The sequence below is a fragment of the Drosophila busckii genome, chromosome 2R, assembly GCF_011750605.1.
Source record: "Drosophila busckii strain San Diego stock center, stock number 13000-0081.31 chromosome 2R, ASM1175060v1, whole genome shotgun sequence".
Taxonomy (NCBI): Eukaryota; Metazoa; Arthropoda; class Insecta; order Diptera; family Drosophilidae; genus Drosophila; species Drosophila busckii.
Window position 1 is genome coordinate 10,971,863 of NC_046605.1, and position 23,553 is coordinate 10,995,415.

General features: G+C 40.0%; 4 protein-coding genes across 5 annotated transcripts in view; 3 read left to right on the forward strand and 1 right to left on the reverse strand.

Annotated features, from left to right (window-relative positions):
* The window catches only part of LOC108596980, a 47,004-nt gene extending 34,026 nt beyond the window's left edge, over positions 1–12,978 (forward strand). The window contains exons 5-8 of the mRNA XM_017983236.2: positions 11,024–11,186; positions 11,246–11,475; positions 11,552–11,755; positions 11,824–12,978. Coding sequence (XP_017838725.1) covers positions 11,024–11,186; positions 11,246–11,475; positions 11,552–11,755; positions 11,824–12,081 — 855 coding nt within the window. The 3' untranslated portion in view covers positions 12,082–12,978. The remainder of the gene's footprint in view (positions 1–11,023; positions 11,187–11,245; positions 11,476–11,551; positions 11,756–11,823) is intronic.
* A 302-nt stretch (positions 12,979–13,280) lies between these two features.
* Positions 13,281–14,507, forward strand: LOC108595301 (CDK-activating kinase assembly factor MAT1). Its single transcript, XM_017980515.1, has one exon. The coding sequence runs from the start codon at positions 13,372–13,374 to the stop codon at positions 14,332–14,334; it is 963 nt and encodes a 320-aa protein (XP_017836004.1). The 5' UTR covers positions 13,281–13,371; the 3' UTR covers positions 14,335–14,507.
* An 835-nt stretch (positions 14,508–15,342) lies between these two features.
* On the reverse strand, positions 15,343–21,567 carry LOC108597029 (ubiquitin-conjugating enzyme E2 W). Of its 2 annotated transcripts, none has more exons than XM_017983318.1 (5): positions 21,266–21,567; positions 16,444–16,535; positions 16,148–16,250; positions 15,857–16,088; positions 15,343–15,789 (listed from the first exon to the last, which is right to left on the reverse strand). In XM_017983318.1, exons 1-5 carry the CDS (start codon positions 21,287–21,289, stop codon positions 15,776–15,778), a joined length of 465 nt encoding a protein of 154 aa, XP_017838807.1. In that variant the 5' UTR covers positions 21,290–21,567; the 3' UTR covers positions 15,343–15,775. The 2 variants fall into 2 exon arrangements, with proteins under 2 accessions (XP_017838807.1, XP_017838806.1); XM_017983317.2 differs by lacking the exon at positions 21,266–21,567 and adding an exon at positions 17,266–17,597.
* A 107-nt stretch (positions 21,568–21,674) lies between these two features.
* On the forward strand, positions 21,675–23,248 carry LOC108597028 (D-aspartate oxidase). The gene is made up of 4 exons (XM_017983315.1): positions 21,675–22,048; positions 22,109–22,232; positions 22,334–22,479; positions 22,531–23,248. The coding sequence occupies exons 1-4, from the start codon at positions 21,861–21,863 to the stop codon at positions 23,078–23,080; spliced, it is 1,008 nt and encodes a 335-aa protein (XP_017838804.1). The 5' UTR covers positions 21,675–21,860; the 3' UTR covers positions 23,081–23,248.
* Positions 23,249–23,553: the final 305 nt, after the last annotated feature.

Sequence of the window (23,553 nt, forward strand, 5' to 3'; positions counted from 1 at the left end):
CGACTAGCGCAAATTGCTGCTGTTGTTGTTTTAGTTGTTTATTTGCAGGTGAAATTTATTGCACACACACACACAATAACGTGTATAAAGTTACAGTTGGTGTGTAACATGTACGCTGGCATTACGTGCCGCTTCCGACACGTTGACTTGCCCCCTGCCCTCCACACCTTGCCACGCTCTGTTTCCAGCCAAGTTCCGGCTACGTGTCTAATGCTTACAAATGTCCAACTATATAGCTAGCGATCTGGCTGCTTGCCTATCCTATGCTATCTGTAGCACACTTGTCACCCTAAACTGTTGGGCATGATGCGCACTTGGCTGCCTTTTGCAAATTGCAAACGTTGCACATACGCAATGTTGTCAGCGTCGCTTAATTGAAAACCTACACGCGCAAATTTTCAATGCAAACAGCATTTATACGATTTTGCACTAGCAACTGCCATTTGCTGTTTGTCTGTCTCCCAGTCTCTGCGCTTGTTTATGATTCACTGAGTTGACAAATTTGTTAGACAGCGCCCAACCACCCTGCAGCTCTATAAACTAGTACAGACAGCCAAGAGATACTAATATCGTCTAGCTTAGCATAAAAATTCATGTATATGAGCTGACATTTCATATTTATGCGACATCATCATAATTCAGATGACAGCAAAGTGTAGCGCCAAGCAGCAGCGTTCTTTTAAGGAGCAGCGTTCATTTAAGGAGCGTTGGTGTTGTCAATAGCAAAAGAGTTTGCATGCCAAAAAAAAAGGAAAGACATTTCAGCAATTTGTGCTAAAATATTAAATGCTGCTCTAAAAAGTAGACTACGTAAAATGAAATTTAAAACAATTTAGACAAACAAGTCATTAAATAGTTGAAAATATAACAAGAAATATTTAAATTTTATGTAGCTTTTAACTTTAGTTACTTGAATTGGCTCTATAAATTAATTTTTAGTTGGCAGCTTTTATTAAAAAAGGCAAATTGCTTGTTTAAATTTTATTTAGCAAACAGCATATTTACTTAGAACTAATGCCCGTAGCAACAAAAAGTTCAAATTGCTCTTAACATTTCTTTTTTTTTTTTTTGTTATTTCATATTTCGCAGTTAATTGCTTTTCCATGTAGCAAGCACAACTTGGAGCGCTGTATTCATATTTAGTGCAACTTTAATTTAATAGTTAATTTCCTGGAAATTCTAAATAAGCTCAAAGCGCCCTTTTTGCTGTTCCAGTTAAATCAGCAGCTTTTAGTTTTTTTCGGCAAATAAATTCTTTAGCTGCCTTGATGTGGTTTGCCAGCCAAACGAGTGCGCGCCGCTTGCCTCAAATGGGCGCCGCCAATGGAGTGTGTGGCATGAAGCGCAGTTGAGCTTTAAAAATTTGCAGTGGCAACTTTTAGTTTTTATGCCATTTAGCTGCTGCTGCTGAGCTGCTGTCAAGTGCCGAATCATTTTCAATGCAGACGCGTGCTTGAGGCTCATTAGTGTGTGTAAAAAAAATGTGGCGCTTACGTATACTTAATATGGCAAGTGACTTTAGTGCGTGGCGTTTAAAAGCTAAAATAAGGCGCTGCTACTAAAATGACCTGAATTTATTGGAGACAGACATAAGCGCACACACACACATACACATATACACACCAGACTGTGTTGCAAGCTGCAGCGGCGCCGCAAAGTAGGCAACTTATTGAAATTTATGCGCTGCTGTCGCCGCTGTGTGTGTCTGTGTTTGTGTCTGTGTGTTCGTTGTTTATACAACCTTTAAGCCTTTGACATTTTAGCTTAGTGGCACACACACACACACATAGACTGTGTCTGCTGCTTTTATATTTGCTCGCATATCCTTTATACATTTTTGTATTTTATTTTTTATGCTGGCGCTCGTTTTACAATTTGCTTGCTTGCTATTCATTAAGTACGCGCTGCAGCAATTTTTATTCCTGCCTGCAAATTGAGCTGGCCAAATACAAGAACAACAACAGCTGTCTGCATAAGCATAGTCAGCATATATATGTATATATGTTCATGTGTTAACAGCATGACTCGCTTTACAATTTGTGCTTGTGCTCAAAGAAAAGGCAAAATAAACACGCAAGCAATTAAATAACCTCAAACCCAACAACAACAGCAGCAGCAGCAGCAGCAGCAACACAGTCAAAGCGATAGTTAGACGCAGCTCAATTTGCAGTCAAAAGCAAATGCTGCAAGAAAAATAGCGAAACGAAAAGCACAAAGGCGACATGGCAAACATGCATATCAAACAGCAATAGCAGCATTAAATTTAAAGCAGCATTAAATGTTTCAATTGCAATGAACAAGACAATCTCAGTTGACGCTACTATTTTGCATTTTGAGCATAAACAAACAATCGTCTGGCATTAGTTTGTGTCATTTATGTGCGTGCAAAAACCAAAAAGTATTTTATTTGTATTTATATTGCACGCCCCCCGCCCTGCCCGCCCGCTGGCACACAAAGCTAAAGCCCGCGACAATTTACGACGCGCTCGACTGGCTTAGAGAGCAAGACATTCCCCAAAGAGCGTAACAATTTTAAAATGCCGCTGCCCACAAAAACAAACAAACGACGAAGACGTAACGGCAGCGACATGGAAAATGCCGCCCAAACTGCCAACGCTTTAGAGCACGTGACTGGCATACGGCCGGAGTTAAGTCTTCCAAACACTCATGCTCCGCATAAAATGCAAATGTTTACGACTGCCGCCGCCAAAGCGCGAGCGCGAGCCGCAGCCCAAATGGCCTTCAAGCCAGCTCGCGTCGCTGCGCAGTTCATATATAATGACTAACCGACAAAATCTGTCAAAGTGTTAGGCAGCAATTGGGGTATGAGCGACTATAGCATACGCTAGCAAAATTGAAAACTAATAAACAGACTAGCACATGCTTTGAATTAATACAGCAACAATTATTGGTATAGACTGTAATTTTAAATATTTTTAATAAAATATTTAAATAAATTTAAATTTAAGTACAACTCGCTTTAGTTCAGTTTGGCAGCTACGCAATTAATCAAGCAGTGACGATCTGTTATGCTTACAGACTATGTTATGCTTGTTAGCAGTTTCAGCAGCTACGATCTGTTATGCTTACAGTCTATGTTATGCTTCTTAACAGTTTATGTTAAGCTTTTAGTTATATCGATAGGCTGTTATCGAGCGCAGTCTCTTATCCAGCTGTGGCCCTACGACAATTTTTTCGCTGCATTAATATTATTTATGTTTCATATATTTCTTAAATAAATAAATTGCACTTGCTTTTACTATATTTTATTATAATTGATGCCGAGTACATAAAATTTACATGCTTTTAAAATCTTTGTCGCTTCATTGCCATAGTACTTGAAGCAGTTTATTTATTCAGCTGTGCATTTTTTTTTGCTGCACAACGTGGCATAAACTTGTTGATGCATTGCTCATGGGCTTGCATTGCAGCAGAAGTTGCCCCCAGGCTGCTGCTGCTGCTGCTGTCCATTGTCCACTGTGTTGACATGGAAAAGCACTTTTGGAAAAAACAAAAAAACAAGCGAGCGAGCGCGGCAAGCGAAAGCAATTTCCGGGCAAAGGCGTCCATTTGCTGTTTGCGCGTCATTTCCGTTTTTGACGTTGCCAAAGTCTCGACTCGCTCACGCTCCAGCTCGGGCTCGTGTTGACCAAAAAAAAGCAACGCAACGCGACGCGACGCGACGCGACGCGCACGCTTTCAATTTGGCAAAGGGCGAAAGCAACATTTAAATTAAATGCGTTTCAGGGTGAAAACTTAACGTGTGGAAAATTGGTGATTCCGCTGTTGACTTTTTACTACGTGATTTGCTGCATTTTTGTGGCTGCTCATTTGATATGCAAATGCGGCTAAGAAACATAATGAATTGTTTGCTTATGCGCCAAGCAAATAAAAACAAATTGAAATGCCGACTTGCTAATGCCAAAAGCAAATTAACTGCAGCCTTAGGCTTGTGTCCAATGAACAACAACAGACGGCACAGCAAATGCAATGTTAGTTCGTATGTGTGTGTGTGTCTGGCTAGCCACAACGGAAGTGCTGATTGGTTATCGCAACGGAAGCGCTTGTGTACATGTTGACCACACAGACACACAGAGTGAACTCGGCCGAGTTAATATCGTCGCAAAGTCAATGTATGCGCACTAAACACTTTGGTAATTGTGGGTCAGCTTAGATTGCTGGCCAATTGTGCTCATAAATTTGGCTATAATACGCAAGTCCTGCGCGCAGGACAAATATTTGTGCTACGCTCATAAATCAAATATTTAACTGTCCAACTGTTTGTTATAACTTTTGCTTTTGCAGCAGCTGCTTTAATTCGTTTGCCACGCGCATAAATAAAGCTTCGACTTCGGCTTGCAAAACTTTCAAATTTCTGCTGCTTCTTTGTCAGCTTCTGCTTTTATATATATGTATTTGCTGTTGTTTGTGAATGTGTAACTTTTAGTGCTATTTTTCATATTTGATGACATGCACAGTTTTTCAGGCATTGGTTTGCTGCTGCTGCTGCTGCTGCAACCGAAACAAGTTGCAAACAAGCAAAAACTTTTGCAGTACGCAAGTATTTTACCAATGCGCACTCGCTCTTTGGCTTGCAACACACAACAAACTTTTGCAGTAAGATAACTTGAGGGGGGCTGGGTGCGGGGGCACTTGGGCAAAAGGCAACCGCTACTTGGTATTTATAGTCAGACAGCGCAAAGTTTTCAGCGAGCGCGCGCGCGCGCTGCAAAACTGTCGACAATAACAAAATACAAAGCGTTATCACTGTCCTCTGTAAGCAGCGCGGGCGGGAGCGGGGCTGTTGCTAAGTGCCAAGGGGATCATGTGCAAATAGACAACTCAAACTCAAAGTTTGGCTCAAGCAGCACACACACGACCGCAGAGCATATATAGTCTATATAGAAACACGTACTTAGCAAGCGCTGCATGCATTTATGTCTGTATATCATTTATTGTTATTTGACTTTGCTTTGTTGTTGCTGCCGCCGCCTAAGCGCAAATTGAAAAACTTGCGACTTTAATTGCCAGCGCGCAAATGTATGCTATGAATTTAGCTGAATTCACTTTTGTTGCTATTTGTGCTGCAATTCAACTGCCAGCAGCAATTCACTGCGTATGTTTATAGAAAAAAGCTGTCAAATTGCATTTACACACATTTTATAGCTTTTACACCTTGGGCAACCGTCAGTTCACAGCAGCAGCAGCAACATATTTTCAATTCCACAGCGTGTCAAAAAATTTACACAATAAATTCTTTTGCCATTTGGCACATTGCATTTGTTTACGCTACGAGTAAAAAACGCAACGGACTTGAAAATGTTTTAAGGGCATTTTTTGTGCGCTGGCACACACACATGGCGTATGTGCAATGTCAATGCAAATGTCGCACGCTCGTTACACAATTCACAAATGCATTTGAAATGTTAATGCATTTAACTAGCGTACGCGTGTGCTCGGCATTCAATTATATTTTGCACTCGCACAAAGTTCAAAGTTGAAATTAAAACTTGTAACTTTTGGCATGAGCTGAGAGTGTGTGAGAGTGTGCTGTCAATTAATTGAAAACTCTTGTTAAGCATAAATTAAGCATTAATGGAAGCTAACAAAAGAAGTTAATTTTTAATTTAAGTGTCAAAGTTTAGCTGTTTAAACAGCAGCGCAAATTAAAGTTAAGTATACGCAGTTTGCTTTAAAATATTTAAGAATATTTGTCAAATGAAATGACAAGCATTTTTGCTAGTTTTGTCAAGTGCATTTGAACATTTCCCATGGCGCTTGTATGCATGTGTCAGTGTGTGTGTGTGTGTGTGTGTTTAAGTGCATGTGTGCATTTGCCAGCTCGAGAAGACGACACAGCGCACACATTTTGGCAACACGCAGCGCGTTAACGTTGACGTTGACTTGATGACTTTTGACTTTTGGCGCTCGACACATACAACTGCAGTTAGTTTGACAATTTGCATGTGTAAGTGTGCATGTGTGTGTGTGTTCGACACTTGGGATAACATTTATCCTTTGATTGTTTAATTGTTATGGCAAATGGCATTGCACAATTTGCTGTTAAATGTCAAAACCATTGACAGACATTTCGACACAAAATTTACATAAGCTGCAACATAGTCAAAATACAGACAGACGGACAGACAAATTGTTTATTTGCATAATGCAATAATATTAAATTGGCATCAATTTCTGCCTGCGCACGTCTAGACCGGAAATTAAGAGCTGCCAGCTAGAACAACTGCTATGCAAATTGAATGGCAACAACAACAAAAAAACAGTTGAGCTCAATAATAAACATGAGCTGTATACCTTTCATTTCAGTTGCCAAGCATTTGGCATAAATCAGCAACAACAAAAGCGAAAGCATTCAATGCATAATTTAAATATAAAAAAATAGCTATACAAAGCGAAAGAGCGCAAGGCAAACTTAAGCCGCTTAACGCTTGGCAAAAAAACATACAAAAATTTCTATGGATATTTCTTGACAAAATGTTTGCCTAATCGCTTGAAATTCACATGCAATTTAAATTGAATTTCAGTGGAAGCAGCAGCTTTTATGACAATTTCGCATTGCAATTGAATTTAGTTGTGTCTGCCGCTTAAACTTTTGGCGCTTGCAACTTGTCGATTGAGCTGTAGACAACATCATTAAATTTTGTACAAAATAAAAATAAAAAGTAGCAAAACTTGTGTCGCCGCCACTCACATGACAAATAAAAACAAACAGTTTGCATTGTTTTCTCTATCATGCAGGCAATGCAACATTGTTTTATATTTGTGTGTGTGTTTGTCTGTCTGTGTTTTGTTTTCCTTCCAGTGTTATTTTCTTTGCTCGTTTTCAATCAGAGCGTTTGCAACAATTGCAACGTTAAGCGGATTGCTGCTGCTACTGCTGCCGTAACGTATGAGTTTATTCTAGCCAACTGACAATGTTGCCTGTCAATGCGCGACCGCGCTTAAGGGATTGACTTCCAGCCCGTTAAGATACGAACAAACTTGCGTAGAGGCTGTGTCAACGCCTCCACATTAAAGTTTTTGCCAGCACAACTATTGGACCCAAAAAGCTATTAAAGTTTAATGTGCGTGCTAAGTTGCCCAATCAATTTGCCAATGATTACACATTGGGTATAATAATTTTTAATGGCACAGCGCGCAAATTAGTTAGAAAGGATATATTGCTAAATAAATTTAAATGAATATCGTAAGCTTACCAAATATTTTTGTTTTGCCTCAACTAAAAATCAAAAGAATGTTTGCTAATTAAATTTCAAGTTGGAGTTTCTTGTTTGATTTTTTTATAGATGCGCATCATTCTTTTATTTCCTAAACTTGTAGAAACCGCTCATGCTCTGTTTCTATATACATATAGTAATCCTTTAATAATATAAAACCCACCCCCATCGTAAGCTGCAATTGCTGTCGCTCATGCTCTCCCATAGACTTGCGCTCTTAGCTGCTATGATCAGTCCTATGAGCGTAGAGCAGCAACATGTGAGACCAGCGCCGCATTCGCTCAGGCAGCTCAGTCGTCTATTGACTGTTGGCGACTAAACAAAGCTGTTCACTGCTATTGCTAGTATAAAATAATAGTAAATATTTTTATTTTTATGCGCTTTTTTAAATGCCCGTAGCAAATTGAGTTTCAACTAAGAATTACTTAGCCAGCATAATTAATTCGTTAGTGTAATTATGTAGGCCAGTGCTATAAACAGACTCACACACCTGTTTGCTGTCACGTGCAAATCGCGCTAATTAAATCAAACTGCGAGATTTTAATGCGCATTAAAACTTTATGACAGCGACAGAGACAGAGCGACAGCGAGCGAGGCATTGTCAGCATTACCTTAACATAATGATTGCCATAAATTTGCATTTATAGCGCGTTCGCAAGCAATTCATTTGCTCTGTGGTCATAGCCGCACGGCATGTCCTGCAGGATGCTGCCAACTGTCATATGAAACGCAGGCAAAACTTCAATGACGCGCGCTCTGACTGGCATATTAATTAAAGTGTCGCTGCTAATGAGTTAGATTAAAGCGCGCACAGAGGAAGAGGAAGAGCGAGAGAGAGCGCGAGTCGAGCAAGTTGGCCAACTAGTAGCCTACAGACTTGGCTTTAGCTGTGCTTGTGCTTGCGTGTAATTGGCTGCTGGATAAAATCGAAACGCAACTCTCCACTTGTGTGTGTGTGTGTGTAAAAATTGCCCGGGCATTCATTATGCCTTTTTATGCACGACAAACGATATGTCGTTGTCCTTTAATGCCAGCAGCAGCAGCAGCAGCTTAACGGCCTCCAATTACCCCAGGCAGGCACCAAATTGCGCCTTTGATTTTCAGCGCTACACATGCTTTAACTGCCGCAACTAAAGCACAAAAGTTACACGAGCCAATTTGATTATGATTGTTGCAAATTTCCGTTTTCACTGGAATTAATAAGAGCTGCTCTTTTTTTTAGAACTTGGCGCCAGCTTGTTAGGCGACTATGCCTAGCGGCAATCATATAATATTTGAGGTCAGGCTCTAAGCTGCACTTACTTGGAACTTAAGCTTAATATAAAATTATTTCATTTATGCGTTTCTATTGAAAAGTATTTTTAAATTTCTTTAACAGTCTGTTGGCAAACATTTGCTGTGTGCTTTTTTTTTATTAAGCTTAAAGCCTTTAAGTGGCCTTTTTATATGCAATGTGCAAACATTTATACATGTATGTATATCCTTCTTCTTCTTTTTTTGGTCTGGTGCAAATGAAATACATGCGTTAACAAATGTTATTTTATTGCCCAACAATGTCGTTGTCATAAAATGGCATAAAAACAGACGCATAAACAGCAACTGTGGTAAAGTTATATATGTGTCCTTAAATGAAACACATATATCAACATATCATAGTCACACACACACTGCTAGCGTGCGAAAGAGACAGCGACTGCAAGTTGTGGTGTCTGCTGTGTTGGCTGATAAAAAATGTTTCTCATGCAAATAGGAACTTTGTCAATTTTTATTTGTTTATTTCGTTTATACAACTGCCACGCTCCCTGAGCACAACCGCATTTGCGCTCTCTCTTTCACTCTCTCCGTCTCTTTCTACTCTTGCTGTCTAGCTGCACGCGTTGGTTGCTTTTTTGTTAGTCGCTTTTTTTATATCGCTATTGCCAGCACTTTTCGTTTTTTATTTAATTTTTTTTTTTGCTTTCGAGCCCAGCCGCATTGCGTAAAGTGCTTTATGTGCACAGCCGGAAATTTGCCAAGTGCCGTTATTAATACTAATATTTTTCAACTGTGTGCGTGTGTAAGTGAGCTTTTGGCTTTTAATGGCGCACACAATTGAGAGCGCTTAAAAAATCGTTGATATCGTCGAAAGGTTGTCAAGTGGCAGCACATTTGGCATTTCAAATGTTTCGAGCCATGAAATGCGATTAGCAAATGTCTGACATTGCGTATGCGCAATTTGCTGCTCATTAAATTAAGCAAAGCATATTCTAAAATTCGTAAATTGTTTTAATTAAGCTGCGCGCGCTTTTATCAAACTTTTGGGCTTTATTTATTGTTTTTTGATGAATAATGCAAATTTGCTAAAATACAAACTTTTGCGCTTTTGTAGAGCAATTACAAGTGTGCACATAACAAACTACGTTATGGCATGAAATGTAGAAAGAGAGAGCGAATACTAGTAAGCGCTACTGTTGTTGCAGCTGGCCGCAGGCCACTAAATTGTGGCAACAGCTGCCGCTGCATATTCATTTTGACCAGCTTTGTGCTGCGGCTGCTGCTGCTGCTGCCGCCGTCCTGACTGATGGGCCAGGTAAGCCCGTTGCAAGCGTCAAGCTGCCGGCGGATTAAGTAAAATATGCAGCAAGCGAATGCCAAACTGATGGCAGGCGATTAAAAACTATGAAGCGCAGACTCCTCCTCTCTCTCTCTCTCTCTTCATCTGCTGCAATGTCAGCCCCGAAATTGCAATCACTTTAATAAAGCGCAAAGGCAGCAAAAGGAATTTTAAAAAATTCGTTGTGGCTTGGCGACACAAAGTATAATATAAATTTTTTGCCAGAAATTCACCTGCTGAGCAATACACTGAGCAAAATTGGAAATGTCTGCTATATTTCTGCTATTTCAGTAAACTACAAAAATTGTGCAGCATGTGCGTAAGCAATTGTTAATTAATTATAATTTAAGCAGCAGCAAAGCTTTTGATTAAATCTGCTTTAACATGGATACGTTCTGTTGGTTTACAGTTTATGTTAAGCTGGCATCGATATGTCGTGATTCGACAATCGGACTATCGTTACTGATCTTGATTACTGAAGTTGCCACATAATTTTCAACTTTTAGTTAAATTTACTTACATATTTCTTCAATTTCTTAAAACCATTTTTACCTTTTAAGCAAATTTCCACATTTAATTGCATTAAGGCTATTCAAATGTGCGGTCGAGCATTTTGTCGCTTGCGTTTCCGTTGCAATTTCATTACTTTAATGCCCAGGCAGAAACGGATATATTTGTTGGAGGACAGTTTGGGGGGGTCAGAAAATGAGGCAACCGGGCAAAGTTTTTAAATCTTTATTTATACAGCTTCCGCAAAGCATTTTGTCGCTGTTCAAAAGTTTGTGGTCTGCTGCCCTCCCCAAAGTGTGTGGCTGTGTGAGCTTGTGTGTGTGGATACTTAAAAACGAAATAATTTTGACAGCCACACTTTTGTGGCTGCCAATGCAAAGCAGTGGGGACAACAAGAGTAGAATTTACAAAATGCCTTGACAAAAGTTTTGCCCAAGGGTCATACACAATGCTAGAAGTGAGCAGTAGCAGCAGCAGCAGCAGGCAGAGGGCAGCAAGCAGGCAGGGATTGTTGTCATAGAGCTAATGGAATTGAGAGCCAACTCAGCTTAAAGCGGATTAGGACGACACGCCCACACCCACACACCCTCATCTAACTTGTAAATTGTTTAGTTTTTGCGGAGACAACAAATGCATTGAAAGTTTTATCTATAAATTTGCACTCTCTTTGTTTTGTTTGCAGTGCATGCGCGCCTATGCGGAGTTCGAGATAACCGAAGGCGCCTACGAGATCTCCTGCCCCGATGCCAAGTGTCCAGCGCAAGGCGCCATCTCGCTGCCCGAAATCGCCAATCTAACCACAACGAATCTGCTGAAGAAGCATCATCGTTATCGCCTAAATCGAGGTAAGTCTTTCAAGTCTAAGCCTCGCAAATTCCATAAATTCCTGCACATCTTTTCTTAGAAATCGAATTGGATAAGACGCGCACCTGGTGCCCACGTGCGGGCTGCGAAACCATTTGCATGGTGGGTGGCAGTGCTGGTGGCGCTGGCGGCGGCAGTGCCATTTGCCAAATGGACGAGTCGCCATCGACATCGCAAAGCTACACACCGCAGGAGGGTGCCGCGCTGCTCTCCGTGTCCGTCCAATGTCCATCCTGCAAGGATGAGTTCTGTGCGCTCTGCAAGAAGGCGGTGAGTATTACTTAAGCCCATAAACTAAATGCAAGGTTTACATTTTCAAGTCACACATTTATTGCGTTTATTGCAGTATCATCCAAACATTAGTTGCGAGGAATTTGGGCGACGCCTGATTGCCGACGGCCAGGACGATATTGGCATACCGTTCGATAACGAGCTCATCAAGTGCTGCCCCATGTGCGCGGTGCCCATTGAGAAGGACGAGGGCTGTGCCCAGATGATGTGCAAGCGCTGCAAGCATGTCTTCTGCTGGTACTGCCTGGCCAGCTTGGATGTAAGTGTGCGCGTAACGCATTAGCAGTTAATGAATGGCTTCTTAATGTGCGGCACGTTTATTCACAGGACGACTTTCTGCTGCGGCATTATGACAAGGGGCCCTGCAAGAACAAATTGGGACACTCGCGCGCCTCGGTGGTATGGCATCGTGCTCAGGTGATTGGCATATTTGCGGGCTTTGGCATTTTGTTGCTGGTTGCCTCGCCATTGCTGCTGCTGGCGGCGCCTTGCATCATCTGCTGCAAGTGTCGCGGCTGCAGTGGTTCGAAGATTGATGAGGTGGATGGCGAACTGGAGGAGGAGGTGACTGCTTTGCAAGGCTAGAGCTTGAGCGTCGGTTTGAAAATTATGTAAAATCCCTCGTTAGCTGCTGACCGCCCGCCCGCCCATCCATCCCTTCTATAAACCTGACGAGCTATGTTATTGGGCCAGCTAGTGGCTCAATCTAGCGGCGACTATTGTTAATGACGAACCATTTAAACTTATTTTAATTGTATGCATTGTATAGTATGTGTTAACTAAATTGTGATATTTACAGTGATTCGATTTTTAATTGAATCGAAAATTTGTTGAACCTATACTGAGAAAAAGCGCGCGCCTTTGATTCTTTTTAGGTTTTTTGTGTCGATTTCTTTATACATATGTACATGTGTATGTATGTATTAGCCGCATACATACGCATATGTAGTTGTGTAATTGCTATTTCGTTTTGCATTATAAAAAAAAAAAGATTGTATAAATTATGTAAGCCCAACATTTTAGCGCGTAAGTTAGCCTAAATTTACTAGCCCACTCTAGCATTTTAAGTCTATTTCTCACACTCTTACTATAAATCAAAATGTGCTGCTTTTATATCAAATCACACGCTCACAACACAAAACAACAATTTTCTCAAGTATTAAAAAATACAAGACCCTCCCCACAGCCACCAACCAATTAAGTACTAACAAAACTACAAGTACACGCTACCATAGTGAATGTAATTTGATTTTTAAATAATTGTGCAACTGCTTGGCAATGCTTTTATCTATAACATACTATAAAATTGTGTATGTGTAAGTACGCAAATTAAATTACAAAAAGGCATAAATAAACAAATAGAATATTGCTGAATATATGTACGTATATAATGACGTATAGGCAAAGGTTTTGATCGATGTAAATTATTTAAAATATTTAATGCATATATCATACAAAGTATATATATAATTATGCGTGTATATTAAAGAATCCATATTTAAATTATATTCTTAATGTGAAAAACTACTGCGTATGCTGTTTAAAATAAAATGTTATAAAAGTATTAAGGCCTTTGTATTTTTTAAATACGCGCGCAGTTTATATTATGTGAAATATCGATAGTTATATTTCACTTAAGCATTGCGATACCTTGAGTGTTGGATGACAGCTGCTAGCGTATGAAAAGACAGAGGGCTGCCACCTGCCACAATTGTTGGACGCAGTGGCTATCGATATGCCCCCACTTAACCATTCAACAGTTGGTCACACCAATAATTGGCAGCGTAAATATTTTGTTAGCTTGCGAAAAATTGCCGGCTTTTTGTTGATTTTATAATTTACATTGCGAAAGGGTCTAAGACATAGGCCAGCGTGATGGAGGAGCAGGCCTGTCCACGATGCAAGACCACAAAGTATCGCAATCCTTCGTTAAAGTTGATGGTCAACGTTTGCGGACATACGCTTTGCGAATCATGTGTGGACATGTTGTTTTTAAAGGGCTCCGGAGCCTGTCCGGAGTGTATGGTGCCGCTCCGACGAAACAACTTTCGAGTCCAGCTCTTTGAAGATCCGATGGTGGAAAAGGAAGTGGATATAAGGCGTCGCATACTGCGCGACTATAACAAACGTGAGGAGGACTTTGCCACGCTGGAGGAGTTCAACGATTACTTGGAGGAGATTGAAGATATTGTATACAATCTGTGCAACAACATTGAAATTATAGAGACCAACAAGCGCATTGAGGCCTATAAGCGCGATAATCGTGAGGTAATACAACGTAATAAGACGCGTGTGGGTCGCGATGAGTACGCCTTGGAAGAGCTGCTTGAACTAGAGAAAGCACAAGAAGAAGCGCGCAAGAAGGAACTCGACGAGCTAGAGACGGAACACAAAAAGAAGAAGGCACGCGATAAGCAGGCGCTCATTGAGGAGCTCATGTACAGCGGCAAAGATGCTGCTCAGATTGTTACAGAGTTTGCCGAGAAAGCCGAAAAGCAACGGGAGGAAGAGAAACAATTGCCGCCACCGAAAAACATGAATGAATTCTCCACAGGCATCAAATTTGGTCAAACCACAGATCCAACCCTACTGCCAGCGCCACTGTCAGAAGAGGGTCCGCTCTTTGTTTACGAACCACTCATACCTTACATTGATGGTCCCACACCACCGGAAGCCAGCGACATTAAAAGCATGGGCTACATCACACACATGCGCCAGGAGACGCCGCAAGAGAATGCGGGCGGTTTTACAGCCGCCCTAGCCTGTCAGCGTGCTCTGCAGGAGGCACTGCAATGTCTTTATTATACGCCAAATACTGGCTTGGGTGCAGCACTATAAATGGACTAAGGATTGTAGTTTTAAACTAACAGAAGAGCACAACACGCTTATTAACTTTTGTTGAACAAAATCTCTTCTACACAAACGCACTAATATTCATTTAATGTTACTATTTATATTAAGTCAAAAACATTAATAAAAGCAGATAATACAGTGAACACTGCCAAGCGCAACAATCAATTCCGTTTCAGTTTTGTAAAGCAATTTAAATCCCTGAATTCCATTCCTTCCCCCTAGACTACAATGAAGTTTTACATGATTACAGACTTTAGTTTAATTATGTAAGGTTTTTAAACAGTAATTTTTATAATAATTAGGCATACATATACTAGATATATGTACAGGCGATACACTTATAGAGGTTTATTAGATTTTATACATACATAGTATTACATTATAAATTATATGATATAGTATATGAACATTTCATATTCTAGTTGCACAGTAAGAGGTAAATATGTTTGAAATCGTGCCACATGAGAGCTTTTGGCCACAATAATTCATTTTACTTGCCAAATGTAAAGAAATATCGTATGCATGTATGTAGGTGGTACATGATTAATATAAATTTGTATGCTTATGTTTACAATATAATGACAATGAGAAATGAAAAAAGATTACAATGTGCGTGAAAATGAACGTAAAAAAATATTATATGCTCGACTTGTAATACAAATTGTAGACAGGCATTGAAAACACTTGAGTTTCTGCTATCAATTGGAAACCCTAGACGTGTAGACACATTTACATAAAAACTATATCGCTTCACTTTATTTAAGCACTTGATAAGGCCGCCCTCAGCTTGGGGCAGACGTGTTGACTTGGAATGTGCCTGCCACAGGCTTTGGCGGCAGCTAGAGGGCAACGCTTTTACTTTTGCACAGGCCTTTTTGATTGTTTTTTCTTTTGTTAAAAATATGACGCTCAATAAGCTTTGGATAACATTTAATTTAGCGTCTTACAATCTAATATAAAATGTTAACATTTAAGTATAGGGGGTTTACTTTGTTTTTTTTTTTGTTTCTATACATTTGCCATTGTTTGCTCTTGTTGTTTAGCTATTGCTTATGTTGCTTTGGCTGGTGACTAACTTTTGATTCATGTTGAATTTATTGTAACTCGTTACAGCAATGTTTCGTTAATTGATAATTACTATCAAGTGCACTCAGTTTTTGTGTGTGTGTGTGTGTGTGTGTGGGTTTGTTGGTTTGGCTCTTAAAAATGAGCAACGCGTAAAACTGTCACAGCTAATTTGCACCTAACTATTGTAAACAGGCTTTTCGAACAGTTCCAAATCGATATATAGAATATGTAATATATGTGTGAGTTTGGATTCGCTTGCCATTTCAACTAGTTTCTGTTTAATTTGTATTGCAGTATTAAGTGTGATTGTGTATGCGCAACTCAAGCAGCAGGCAGTAGTCGTAAATTTGAACGCTAACTAAACAGAATCATCTGCAATAAACATAAACGAGTAGATAGATTAGTAAGAGACATAACAGAAGATAATTATAATACGCACCGTGGTACCACCATTTAGTCTTTTTGGGATTCTTATTGCAAGTTTTCACATAGAGCGTATTATCTGGCGGTCGCTTCTTCTCGCGACAGCTGCTCAACATGGAAGCTATGCTAAGGCACACAGATTGCACGGACAGCGCTGGCGACCAGTCTTCGGTCAATATGGACAAGCAGATGTGGCCATTGCTGTAGACATGTGGATGCACTGGTATGTTGGTACCAATGAAGGTAACCTAAACAGCAATTGATAAGTATTATAATTATGAATATTAATTGCAAGAGTTAAGCGCACCTCTGGGGAATCGAATGGATATTTGTTGTTGAATTTGAACAGCAGCTGGAAGTCTTCGCCTTCGTAAAGCGTGCCCTCGAAGCCTTTTATGTTTATTTTCCACCTGTAATTAAGACAAAGCATTTAAGATAAATATTAAGTAGCAGATAAATTAACAATTGTGCGCATTGTTGCCAATGCTCAACAACAGCAACAACAACAACAATGCGTAAATTGCTAAATTTAGCTAAACCAGTTTTCAGTTTTTGCTTTGTTTTTGGCGAACTTGGCCTAGTTTAAGTTTATGCTGCACTTACTCGGATAAATTTTGTTGTACGCTTTCAGTGTCAACGGTCACGCCTGGTGGGGGCTCCTTGATCAGGGACATAAGCTCTTTATGCAGGCGACGCTAAAAAGAGAAAAAAAAAGAGAGAGGGCAAAATTAAACTACTGGCCAGACAGAATTTAGTTACGCCCTAATAGATATATAGCTAGACAGACATACACGCCCATAATTTTCATGTTTGCTTATTATTGCGTGATTGGAGTTGTGCTTTTTGTTTTGTGTTCTAGCTTTTTATATTTTTATCGCGCATACATTTCATTTGAGCTTACAAACGTCAATCTACACTACATAGTATGCGTGGGGGTATAAACATATATATTATATGTGTATAAGATAACAGTCTTGATAAGATATAGCGCTCGTGCAATGTACTAGTAAAGCCCATGAAAATGTCGATTGTTTTGTTATTTTCTGCGCACAGTTGGGTTTATCAGTTGAGTACGAGCGCTCATAAATTTTTATTTATATATCCTTAAATACATATGTACTCTTATTATTTATCAGTTTGATAAGCATTAGCAAGTATCGAATTCAATTAGGCGTAGACACTCTTCAGTTAGCTAAAGCAGGAAGCACTTTGGACAGCTGCTAACATTTTCTAATTGTTGCAAAGCTCATGCAAAAGCTAAGCCACCCCAACTGACGCTATTTTCGACTTTACACAGTCATCAAAATTCATCATTTTGAGCAGCATGCACAAATATATTTGTGTGCTTATGACGCAACGTTAAATTCAGTTAGCATTTCACTTTAAGTTTGTAATTGCAGCTGCAACTTTTTAATTTTTACTTGCCTCCCAGCGCGAATTGTCCAGCAGCAGCGACTTGCCACATTTGGAGACTGGCGGTGTTTTGGGTTCTTTGGGTTCGCTGATAATCTCCGATTTGGGTATTTTATCTTTAGATTTCTTAAACAGCTTCAACATTTTGTCACGTTTTAAGTTTTTCTGTATTGTTTGTATTTATTTATTTTTATAGTTTAGCTCTGCGATTTGAATGTTGCCCGCACTGTTGCTATGTTTCAATTGTGTTAATTTTGTTAATAATTATATTCAAGTGTTTGCCACATTTTCAGCCGACCAAAACAAAAGTATAACAACAGCTAACGTACGGCCAACGACTGTGAAGAAAAGCGTCGAGAAATTTTTGCACAAGCGCCAAGTTGCCGCTCTAGGCGAGACGAGGCGTCGACGCCGTCGTCGTCGTTGTCGGAAACATTCGAAGTCATCGTCATCGGGCAACGTGCCTCTGTATGCGTATGAGCTGCTTTTGCAAGTGTATGTTCTTTTTTGCACTATCAAAATAGACAGTGGCAGACAAAACTTGTTTATAAATACATATACATAGAGTATACATATATATATATATATATATATACTTGGCACTAGGGTTATGGCTACCTGGGCAGCAGCTGCAGCAGCAGCAGCAGAAGACACGAGATTCCAACGCATCTGGCTCTATAGACTTTAGCACACTGGGGGCTTAGCATGCTTTATACGCCTGATAAGCAACTGATAAGATTACAGTGGTCGGGACAGGACAGCGTATGAATGCAAATTGGTTGAGGCTAGTCCACAGCTCACATGCACAATTCATTTCAATTTCAATCTACAATTCATAGATATGCAATTGAAATGCAAACGTGCGAGAATTAATCAAATAAATCAGCGCCCAGCGGCTGATCGATTATATAAAGGCGCGTTCGCTCTGGTAATTGGAGACGATTGCTCGTCAATGCATTTTTTATAGGTCATTAATAAAAGCACTAATTGCAGTTTAAGGCCTGCAGCTGTTTTCCAAACAGCAACTGCTTTGCACTAAAACTGAAAGAGAAAATTTGTAGTCAAGTTTGTATTTTTCCCAAACTATTTTACACACAATATGCGCATTTTATTAAGTTCGTATGGCAAAACAATAGCTAATAAAACAGCAATTTATAAACAAATAAATTCATATGTTAAGCTACAGAAAATATTATTGTTGGCACTGTAAACAAAGCGCAAAAAACGAAAACTGTATTGTTTTTATTTGTTGCTAAACAAACGCAATGCTCAAGAATTCTGTTGGCCAAAAAACAAAAATACTTTGGCTATCTAAAGTCTGATGAACTTGCCAACTGATAAAGCTGCGGAGGCGTTTGCGTTTACGTTGACAACGCAAATTGAATTGTCAGGCTACATGTGTAGTTGCCAAATGTGTGGGAGGTGAAGCTACTGTTTGGGTTTGGGCCAAGTGTGAAGGTCGTTTGCAGCATAACCATAAATAAGCAAATGAACAATAAAGAGAGCGAAACAGTTGTGATGAAAGTGCTGCTGCTGCTGCTTTTGGTGGTTTTGTTATCTTCATGAGTCATGCGTGTGTTGTTTGTTATTTTAATTTATGTTAAGTGTTTGTTTTGTCAATTAAGCATTTGGCGCGTCAGCTTGAGATTATTTTTAGCCCAACCCAGTTGCGGATACTGCAGACATTGATTCATTACACGCCCAAAACTGACCCACAAGCCAGCGCCCCCCTTTGGGCCAATAAACAAGTCATTTGGGGCTCAATTATGCAACTTTCACATGCGCCAAAGCCATATAAAACGATTTCCTGCCATGAGGCACAAGAATTTGCAGCAACAAACTTAAGCGCATTACAACAACAACAGCAAAAATAGTGCTGAGCTGTAGGTTGAGGAAAAGAAAGAGAGAACAGGCGGAAAATAAATGCTGTTGCTGTTGTTTTAGCCATAACCTTAAACTTGCTAAAGCTAAATCAACAATTTTGGCCTTCGTGTAAAGCCTCTGCCCTCAATCGATAGCCACACACATACAGTTTGTATATACATACGCCTATACATAATGTGCAACGTGCGCTCGACGTCATTGCTTGGCATTGTGACGTCAGCGTATTGCTTGATTTCGTTCTGACTGTCGCAGCATTACAGAAATAAATCTAAAAGAAAACCTGCTGAATCGCGTCTGCTTCAGAAGATCTACTGGGCCACACACACACACACACACAAGAGTGTGCGTAAGAGAGAGAGAGAGAGAGAGAGTGAGCGTATATCACGCATACGACGAGTGTCCAAGAGCTGACACAGCTCATCTTGCGCGCTCATTGATTGGCATGCTCAATTTGTAATAAAAATATTGTATTCTATAGTTAAAATGACCTATAAAAACAAACGCGGCAATTGGAAACTAATCAAAATCAAGTGTGCGGCTACGGAACGTGTCCTCGCCCACTGCACGTGGGATGTGCATGGAAATGCTACAGAAGAACTAAAGTAAACAAATTGAAGCTGATATGTTCGGCTCGATTAGTCACATAAGCAAATTGTACAAGAGCTTAGATTTCTACGGTCTTCGAATTTATTTTGCCATTTTGTAAAATCTTTTACAAAAGCATTGCTTCAATTTATTCAATGACGATGGCAGCAGTGAAAAGATTAAATGGCGATAACAATTCAATTGAGATTAAGTGAAATGTATCAACGCTTTCCAGGCAATCAGAGCAATTGAGTGCACAAAGCTTTTATTATTAGTTTGATTAATTGCAGTTTGCAATTTAAAGTTCAAACAGATATGTGCGCAGGCTACAGAATAAATGCAATAAAATCCAAGCTAAGCGGGTGGCTTCCTCATACTATGACAAAGTAAACAAAGCAGATATCCATTGTTTTAGCCATAAGGAAATGTAAGTAGCCCAAAAGACAAAACACTCGTACATTATTTTTTGTGCTCTGATTGTATATCGGCCCCTATGCTCAATTTGCATGCGAATAACGCAGCTGGCAGAAACCTGTATGCCAAAAAAATTCTAAATTAAAAAACAAAATGAACTGAAAACACAACCAAAATTGTCTAGATATCGAGAGCTAAACGACAGCGTTTGCATATCAAATATGGAAACTGGTTATCTGCGATTTGCACAATTGGTATTAATTAGTAGTAGCTTGAGAATTGAACAGCGATATAACAAGATTTTTCTCACACAATTTTTTAGCAGACTGTTTTGTTTTGTTAATTGAACGCGTGCCAAAAAGCAAAGGAAAATTTTTTTAAATTTAAATATGTGTGAAAACAATGCGTGTGGTCGAGAAAACGCGTGCCAAGGCACTTGACGCTCTATATTAGCTATTTATATAATATATAGTTATATATACTATACAATTGTTGAACTAAACACACTATTGGAGTTTCTTAATTAAGTTTTGTTTGCTTGTTAATAACTTTACGCGTTCGCGACGACAGAGCGCACTGAGATTGAAAGTGTCCGCGTACGCGAGATACACGCGTCGACGTCAAGCGTTATGGATGAACTGTGCGAATCTCGCGAAAAGCGTTGCTAGATATACAAACCTACATATATGTGTGCCAGAGAACAGACTAATCTATCTGCGCAGGAGTGTTGGAGCTCGGGCGCTGCCAAGGCTTGTTTATGTGATGTAAACAAATCGCGTTGCATGTGTGTGGCTGTGTAAACAAATTGCTGCATTTAGTTGCATGCCAGCCAGGTCGATATTATTGTGGGCGTTTGTGGCTGTGCTGCAGCCTCGAAATGTCAATTTGGAGAAACCACAAATGCCGTGACATGCAGTGCGGTGAAAGTAAACTGCAGACAAAGCAGCGCCTTTAATTGTTGTATAATAATATTGTTGCAATCCCTGCGTCAGTTGCAGCATCTTACGACGTTTAAGTGACGTTGAACTTTTCCACAGCCGGCAGCGCCAGGCAGTTAAACAAACATTTGCACAACTGTTTTGCGCACACACGTACACAATGGTACGCATAAATAAATGCAGGCACTCACCTCACTGGGCGACATTGATGACATGTTGCTAAATTTGGGCAATATTCCACTCCTGCAGCTTCCACCGGTTAGCAGCGCTGGACCACTGACAATGCTTGACGAGCCACTCTTACGCCTTGCTATTGCACAATTTTAGCCAATTTGATAAAAATTTGGAAATGCAAGTGTAACTTTGTATATGTATGTAAAATTTAGTTTGTTTAGGGTTGTCACCAAATGCAAAAGACAGCTGACAATGTAGGATGACAGTGTGTTGGCAAATAGCTCGACTACCGCATTACTCGATTAGTATTTCCAAATGCGTAAAGCTTAACAATAAGGTAAAAATAAATAAATAACTTAAGTTGGCGTAATAATCAAAGATTGTGTAGTTTTGACTGTAAAAAGTTATATTATAAAGCGCACACTTGCACTCTATGGAAACATTTCATGTTTATTGAACGATGGTGGCCATAAAAAAGGCATGCTGGAATTCCCTGATAATAAACGGCTCTGTGATAAGCATCCACTAAACACCTTTAAATATAAATGCAGTGAGCGCCGTTGCCTTAGTATGAAACTTATTCCAGCGTAGAGCAGAGCGGAAACAGTGACAATGCATTTCGGCGTGTTGGGCAGTGGAATAATTGGACTGACGTCCGCGTTGGAGCTGCAGAAGGAGTTTCCAACAGCTCAGGTCTCGATCATAGCAGACCGCTTCAATGAGGATACCGTAAGCTATGTAGCTGCCGGCATCTTTCGCCCTGGCACAAGCTTCATGGGTCCCACTAAAGGGATTACGCAGTAAGTAAGCATAGAGGCTGAATAAATTAAATTAATCAACATCACGTTTGTGATTTGCAGACAATGGATGACAGACGCTTTCAATTACTGGGACGAAATACGACGATCCAAGGAATCGGCACTGGCTGGCGTTTGTCAATTGTCCGGTTACATATATTCACGCACCACACCTTCTGTAGTCCGGGTAAGCTGCCGATAATGCCTGCTATCAGCGTTTCTTATCTCGTCTGTGTATTTAATTTAATTGCACTTAGCAATGTACATATTTTGATTTCTTCTGTGTAGAACCACTTCATCGAACAGCTGTTGCCCGTTTATCGCCGTGCCACGGAGGAAGAATTGAAACTGTGTGAGGGCGGCTGGAAATACGGATCTTTCTTTACAACATGCCTCACCGAAAGCCGCCTGTTTTTGCCCTATGCCACCGAAAAGTGAGTATGGAATACTATGCTCTGTAAGATACTAATTGTAATTTATTTTAGATTCCTAAAAAATGGTGGTCAAGTGGTGCGCCAGCATGTTAGCAACTTCTTTGATGTGCCAAAAGACTTTGATGTGCTGCTGAACTGCACGGGTATGGGCGCCAAAGAGCTGTGTAACGATCAGCAGCTGGTGCCGCTACGTGGACAGGTACTGAAGGTGCGCGCTCCTTGGATTAAGACGGCATTCTATGGCGATCTGGATACGTATATTTTACCCGGCTTCGAGACTGTTACGATAGGCGGCTGCAGACAATATGATAGCTACAACACCGAGTGGTGTAAGTACGACAGCATGTCCATAAAGGAACGTTGCTACAACATGCTGCCTAGCTTGAAGAAGGCGGAAATTGTTCGTGAATGTGTTGGATTGCGTCCACATCGTGCTGTAGTCCGTGTGGAGCCAGAACTCATAACAAACCCATCGGGCCGTCGCCTTAAGATCGTTCACAACTATGGACACGGTGGCTATGGCGTTACTACAGCCCCAGGCACGGCCAAATACGCAGTGAAAGTTGTGCGTGATATGCTTGCTGGCAATAGCAAACTGTAGCGTGTTTTCCATTGCATTATTGTATTGTTAAAGTTGTTAATAATTGAACATGTTTATATCATGCAATTTGTTTTATATACAAACTTTGTACCAAACATGATATTGGGCAATTTAGCTTTGCTTTTAATTGCGATACATCCATAAAGTAATTATTTCTCAGCAAGATAAGCTATCAATGCAACCAAATTTTTTAAACATCGCGCTTGCTAGTAAAAGTCAACAGACAAAAAAGGTGGCGGCAGCTCGATAAGCAAATTTATAGTACTTTAAGACTACATAAAATGTTGCATAGCTTGAGGTGCAAATCTTGCAGATTAAATTTGAGGTACTTTTTTAATTATATAAACGTAATTTAATTTATGTTATTTATTTAAATTAATAACGATAACAATTCGATAGCTAAAGGTATATAATGAATGAAAAGCTTGCAAGGTATTATTTCGCCGCAAAGCTTTATCCAAGCACACTCACAC